The 7134-nt window shown below is 35.5% G+C and overlaps 1 protein-coding gene across 1 annotated transcript; it reads left to right on the top strand.

The window, feature by feature from the left end:
* Positions 1-258: 258 nt before the first annotated feature.
* Positions 259-3250, top strand: LOC121646545 (ion channel TACAN-like). Its single transcript, XM_041995593.1, has 12 exons — positions 259-327; positions 619-737; positions 944-1060; positions 1166-1225; positions 1407-1502; positions 1594-1683; positions 1803-1868; positions 1964-2025; positions 2118-2210; positions 2382-2446; positions 2714-2782; positions 3088-3250. Exons 1-12 carry the CDS (start codon positions 259-261, stop codon positions 3199-3201), a joined length of 1020 nt encoding a protein of 339 aa, XP_041851527.1. The 3' UTR covers positions 3202-3250.
* The last annotated feature ends 3884 nt before the right edge of the window (positions 3251-7134 follow it).

The raw sequence follows: 7134 nt of genomic DNA, 5'->3' as shown, positions 1-7134 counted from the left end.
AAATGTTGCCCTCTAGTTATTTTATTATATATGATGTCACTGACAATGACCAGTTACTTTCTTCTTTGTGAGCGATAACACCAGTCAAAGTTCAGCATATGCAATAAACTGCCATTAGAGATCGGATACACTTTCTGAGGATACTTCAGCATAGCTTTTTAAGTAATTTCATGGTGAATAAACTATTAAAAGGGGTATATATATATATTTATATATATTAAGTGGGTCTGAGTTTGTTGCAAGTAAAACAATCATAAAATGCCTCAAGGTTCAGCAGAAGTTCTGGAGGAGTGGAAATGCTTGAAAGAGGAGTATCAAAAACTGCAAGTAAGAACTTGATCATTATCAACTGAGAGTTTGTCCACACAGAGCAGTTTCACCTTTTTAATGCCGTATTTAGAATTTCTTCTTTTCTTCTATCATAGTTGTACTTCAGTCACTCCACAATCCACCAGTGAACCTTTCTGTAAATCTTCCATAGAGCAGTAATGCTTATTTTCTTGTTAGACACCTTGGCTCTACTACGGATTTATATCAAGAACATCTTGAAATCTTGAAGACTTCTTTATAAACTTCTTTGTTTTTTTGTTATAACTCTGTGTTCTTACTGTCCTCTAGGAGACACACAAACTGTATTTACAGAAACTTGATGAAGTCACCAAACTACAGAACAACTGTTCTTCATCTATTTCCCATCAGAGGAAAAGACAGAAAGACATGTCACACCTAGTGAAAAAGTGAGTGTCTGCTCTTGCCCAGAAATTTCCATGGATAGAGATTTACAATTGCATGTCAGATAAATGCAGTACATAAGAACACAAAATAGAGAACAAGAAATGTGAACTGATATTAACCAAATGGACCCTTCTCAGCTCAAATAAACCAATACTGTTATAAAGTGATGATGTTCAAATTGCACAAATACTCTTATATGTTTTAACAGGTGCAGGAAAGGATCGTCAGAAGAAGATGTGAAGATGCTGGATGAAATAAAAGAGAAAATGATGACACAACAAAATGTTTTCTCTGAAATGGAAGCTTTCCTTCCCAAGAAAAACGGGTGATGGTTTCTAATTCATCAAAAGAACTTACACATAACCTGATAACCTCGTGAATGGCTATTAAAAGACACCATTATAATGTGTGATTGTGTTTCATTTTGCAGGTTATACCTCAGTTTGGTCCTTGGAAATGTGAATGTCACTCTTCTTACCAAGCAGGCAAAGTAAAGAGTGTCCTTTAAAGCTGAGAGACATTAAACATTAAGTTCTTTTATTTTCTTGGTTGCTTTTATAGTATTTAACATTTAACCATTTACAGCTTTGCTGTTCAGCTGTACTGTTATCCAGCATGAAAATGTTCCATTTTATTAGGTAAGCTTTATATAACTGAATATTTCTTGTCAGGTTTGCCTACAAAGATGAATATGAGAAGTTCAAGCTGTACCTCACAGTCATCATGCTGCTGTGCTCCTTCACTTGCTATTTCTTTCTGAACTACAGGTGCAGTGAACATTATACACAGCCTATAATGATGCTGCAATTTATTTAAACTGCTATATATGTATAACACAGCTTGTGTTCTTGGCTTTAGATTTCTTGATGCAATCCTCAACTTTCTGCTGGTGTGGTACTATTGTACATTGACTATCAGGGAAAGTATCCTCATCACAAATGGCTCCAGGTTGGCATTGTTCACGGACTTCCAGCCTATATAATTGTCCTGAAATGATCACAGTTTTGATTTGTTTCTCATCTGCCTGTGCAAAATTTGTTCATGCAATAACATTTATTTCAAACTAGAATCAAAGGATGGTGGGTTTTTCACCACTACATCTCAGCTTTTTTGTCTGGTGTGATGCTGACATGGTGAGTAGCATGAGACAAAACCCCCAAATAAAAGAGTAAAATCACAATTTTCAACACTAAACTAAAAAATTACAATGTTCTTTTCATAATTTAAGGCCAGATGGGAAGTTGTACAAGATATTCAGAAACCAGTTCTTGTCCTATTGCTTATATCAAAGTAAGTTCAAACTGCATTAAAAATAAAAAAAAGCATTAATTGTTCAAATTTTCCATAGCCTGATGATGTTTTCTGTCATGTGGAACCCACAGGTTTTGTTCAGTGTCTGCAGTGCTATTATCAGAGTGGATGTCTGTACAGACTGCGAGCCCTCGGAGAAAGACACAACTTGGATCTGACTGTAGGTGAGAAACTGAAACATGCCAAGGACACAAAATGCGGATGAGCTCAATCACAAATGTGCTACGTGTTGCAGCCATCAGGCCTGTCTGGGGTTCGTCGTTATCAGTTCTTTAAAAACACAGAAAATAAGTTTCTCTTTTTAAATTTGTATGGTTTGCTTTTTTTTTTTTTAGAGGGATTCCAGTCCTGGATGTGGAAAGGACTAACATTTCTCTTGCCCTTCCTGTTTTTTGGTCATGTGAGTACAATCTGTGACTTAAAGAAGTTTATACTAACTGCTAACTTTGCTTAAAAGAAATAATGCTTGGTCATGGTTTGGATTGCATAAAGACTGAAAAAAGAAGAAAAAGTGCTGATCTCATTCTAAAATTGAACATTATTCAGGGAATCTTGGTATAGTTTTGACAGTTTTGAGGTTTTTCTGGATTTGGGGTTCAGCATGTCTCTACATGCTCCCCCTGTTCAAATTAAAAAAAAAACTTTGACCTCTTGTTTTGTCTTCTAGTTCTGGCAGCTCTTCAACGCCCTGACTCTGTTCAGAATGGCTCAGCTCCCAGATTTCAAAGAATGGCAGGTCAGTGTTTTTAATTACCAGATTCAGCTGTAACAAATTCACTCTTTGTTGGCTCATCATTACACACTTGGACTACATCTTGTAATCAACAGGTAGGTCTCATATATGGCTGGAAGAGTGTGTTCACTTTTTGTCAAAGATATTTTTAAAAAGTAGTGTTGCCTATTTTCTTAAAATTCACTTTGTAAGTATTTTATTACCACCTGACCCCTTCCTTATCATAAAAAAGTCACATGTTTCAGCTTTTGTAATCACTGTTATTTTGTTTACTCATGTATTTTTCTCTGTGTTCAATCTAATTCCAGGTCATGATGTGTGGTAGCACCTTCCTTGTTCTGTTTTTGGGAAATTTCTTCACAACTGTTGCAGTTGTTCGTCAGAAGCTCAAGACCAGGAATCAGAAACCAAAGAGTCTGTGATTCATTTGGATAATTATGTCAGTGAATAGCTACCCTGCAAATGAAAGCTTATTTTGTAGTTAACTTTAGTCGTGTCATACTGTTAATAGTAGCCTCTTTTCATTACTACAAACATATTAAATAAAGAGATAGAAATTATGACTGATAAATCACTTATTAAAGTTTAGCTGTGATCTACATCATCTTCGTGTTTTTATGTGTGTATAAGAAGGAACTGCCATCGTAGAAAAAAGACAAACAATAAATCACCCTCTGATAAAGTATTTCACTTTACAGACACATTTATTTTAGTGATTTTTTTTGTGTTAGTTTGTCTTCTACATCTGTCTGCTTTGCATTAACACTGTGGCCTCACAATAAAAAGTCTCTGGTCTGAATCTCACCTGCCGCCTTCCTGAGTCGAATTTGTTTTCTGAAAGCTGTCATCTGTTAATTAATAAAACAAGAGAAGAATTTTCCAACTTTAAGGTCACAACGAATGATAAAAAAAGTGTCTGATTATAACCAGTACTGTTGATGCTCTTGAGTCAGATTTAACATCTTACACAAATAACTAACCTGGAAAAATGTCTATCTTATAATTATTACTGAATAACTTCATTCAGTGCATTAACTAGAAAATAAGGCTGTGACATGAATCAGAAAGGTGTCCAGGCTGAATGCTATAAGACACAGAGCAGAATAACTTCACAGTAAGACAAGAGACACAATATAAATCATGATCCTTGTCTTTGTTGGTATAGCCTAGCAAATTGTTTATTGTATAACAATCATATATATATATATATATATTGAACCTTTCAGCACCAGGGTAATATTGTAACATCAGTATTAGCAAAGCTTAACATCATGAACCACGTGGTCCTCAGTTTCAGAAACCGCAGCAGGTCCATCATCATGTCCAGATGATCACTGAGAATGTGAGACAAGGTGAGCTCATGCAAGCAGTGAAGTTATTCAATTTACAATCATCTGCAGCTGATTCAAATGAAAGAATCTTAGTAACACTCACATCAAGTTTTGGTCTAGTGCATGTCGTGCTACAAGCAGGTTCAGATTAGATTTTAAAGTCCAGACAGCTACAATTAGCCCTGAATGCTGCCGCTGAAGTCTCACAAAGCCAAGAAAGTGGATCATATACCTTCAGTGCTCACATCTTTACTCTGGCTTCCTGCCTGTCAAAGAACTGACTTCAAAATCCTGCTGTTAGTTTACAAAGCGCTGAATGGCTTAGGACCAAAATACATTCAGGATCTTCTGGTTCGTTTTGAACCAACCAGATCCCTCAGGTCATCAGGGTCAAATCTACTTTCTGTTCCCAGAGTCAGAACTAAACATGGAGAGGCAGCGTTCAGCTTTTATGCTCCTCACAATAAACTCCCAGAAAACTGCAGGTCTGCTGAAACTCTCAGCAGTTTTAAATCAGGGTTAAAAACTTTTCTATTTGCTACCTTTTATCAAAACAAGTGTTCCTCACACTGGAACACTTATTTCTTGCATTTTATCTATTTAATTTTAGCTTTTTTTTTCTTTCTGTTTTTATTTAATATATTAGTTTGTTCAGAGAAGCCATTTAGAAGTTAAGCTAAAATCCCTTTTATTATCTTTGTCTCACTGTGGGGAAAGTGTGCATGAATATGGAGGACCAGGAAGGTCTTTGAAATAGTAAAATAGCATTTTGATGATTTATTTATTTATTTTTTTTTTTGGCTGAGGTTTCTGGGGATGCTGTGGAGCCACTGACAGGGTTTCCTCAGTTTTTTGGGAGGTGGAGGTGGAGGTAACTATTGGGTACTTACACTATATAAATTGTTGAGATGTATGTATGCCTTTAGTGTAATGATAAAAATAATAACAATAATAATAATAATTCATTAGTTTATAGCACATTTTTGGGGAACTCAAAGATGCTTTACAGGTGGAATAATGATGATAATGCAATAAAATGATGCACTTACTCTGGAGATGATCCAGGAATCTGAAGGCAGATGGAATAACTCCATTTTTAAGTTTAATGATCTGTCCTGTCCAAATCCTCTGTGTTTTAGTGTTAACTGCATATCACAGAGGAATTACTGCTGGTAAATCTCTCTCTTCTCACAGCAACTTCCCACTTCTTCCATAACTCTTCATTTTTGGGAAACCTTCACAAAGAAAAGACACTTGAGGTGTGGGAATGTCTACACAGAGACATTTTTTCAAAGGAGGTCACATTTATTTTCTTCCTTCAAATTTCTTAAAATTTACATATAAAGTTCATTGGGACATTATCCTAGTAGAAGCATATTTATTCTCAACCAACAAAACCATTTTGTTATTGAATGAAATTAAATGTAGATGGTATCAAACACCAGAAATGTTTTGCTTTAATTAGAGATGGATACAAGTGTTATGTCTGTGTCACTCCTGTGTAAAATACTCTGGCTAGACAGTGTTATACTGGTCACACTGGGCTTATTTTTACAACAGCATTCACAATATTAGCTGTAATCTACATTTGTGATATGTTTTATAAAGTTTAATATATTTACTTTTATGGCATAACTTTCACAGTTAGCACTAAATGTGAGTGAGCATGACCAGCATGATTTCACTGGTGGACAGATCATTAAAGGACAGTAACTACTGTAGCGACAAAATACGACTAATATTGATATCTAACTTGTAAAAAGTAATTCCCTGCTCCCTCCGTTTGATAGTCTGCCGATTACAACAAGAAAATGCTGCACAGTGCACTGGCATGTTTCGTCTAGCTGCTGTGTAGCTTGGCTGAGTTGTGACCAGTCAAAGATGGCAGCAACGTTTCTCACGCTCCAGTAGCAAATGCAGCGTCTACTCTTTTATATCTATAGATAATACAAATACTAAGGAGACTGCTGCAGATACGACAAAACTTTGAAGCATCCACCCAACATTCAGAAGATAGGTTTCTCTCAAAGTTCAATGAGGTCGAGCTGTTACTTCTCCAAATCGGAATCAAGGCAGAGATGCAAGTTTGACTGTCTAATCAATGAGAGCTGCTTACATTCAAGGAGCATCTGTGATTTGTTTAACTTGGTTTTCACTGCACTCAAACCATTAAGGAAATCCATTTGCAAAAAGGATTAAAAATAGAGAGAGAAAATGATATGGAAAAGGGATTTACATGTTTAAATGTATGGAATGGAAAGGTATATTACCAAATTCATGAATTGTGTTAATATTTCTTCTATTAGAAATAGCATTTGAAAATACATTTAAAAATTACTGTATTTAATAAGGAATTAATATTTCAATATGATATTCCTCATTTAAAATGTGCAATTGCAAAACAATTTTCAGTTTGATTTAATCTTTTTAATTGTTGAATTTGAAATTATATTTAGGAATCTATATTTTTGTTTCACAATTAATTCTTATCGTCGAAATTGCTATTTGAAGACCCTCCTGCTCCTCTATTTATGAAAACTATTGATCAAGTCCACATAAGGGCCCCTCAAGTTGGTTTATACATAGGGCCCAGAATTTCGTGCTACGCCCCTGTAAAGTTAGCTATATCTTTATAATTCTACCTTTTGGATTTCACATCTTGTCCTCAGTACAGCTGGACATGCAAGCAGAAAACCTCACAGGTTGTTGGAGGCTATTAATCACGTGTCCTTGGCATTGTGAACATAAACGCTGTTTAACTTGAGGAGGACACGTTTGATGAAACTGCTTTTCGGTCTGTTTTGCTGGTTGCATTACATAACCATGACCCTTTGCCTGCTGCACCTTGACAGTTATTTAATAACGCAGATTACATGTGAACGTAGATACTGTGGACTGTTCCAAATTACTAAAAAACGCCACACATTGAAAACAGGTATGAGGCATGTGAACAACATCTTTGAGCGACATTCTTACCACATATTGGCATACTTTAAACTTTTCAGGAACTGAAAACATGACTAT

This window comes from Melanotaenia boesemani, chromosome 9 (assembly GCF_017639745.1).
Source record: "Melanotaenia boesemani isolate fMelBoe1 chromosome 9, fMelBoe1.pri, whole genome shotgun sequence".
Lineage (NCBI taxonomy): Eukaryota > Metazoa > Chordata > Actinopteri > Atheriniformes > Melanotaeniidae > Melanotaenia > Melanotaenia boesemani.
The sequence above is the reverse complement of the archived record's forward strand: the minus strand, read 5'-3'. Positions and strand labels throughout refer to the sequence as shown.

Coding starts and splice junctions, on each gene's coding strand:
- LOC121646545 (XM_041995593.1), top strand. CDS start 259: ATGCCTCAAGGTTCAGCAGAAGTTCTGGAGGAGTGGAAATGCTTGAAA. Junction 1,684..1,802: donor CTCATCACAAATGGCTCCAG/GTTGGCATTGTT, acceptor ATTTCAAACTAG/AATCAAAGGATGGTGGGTTT. Junction 2,447..2,713: donor CCTTCCTGTTTTTTGGTCAT/GTGAGTACAATC, acceptor TTTGTCTTCTAG/TTCTGGCAGCTCTTCAACGC.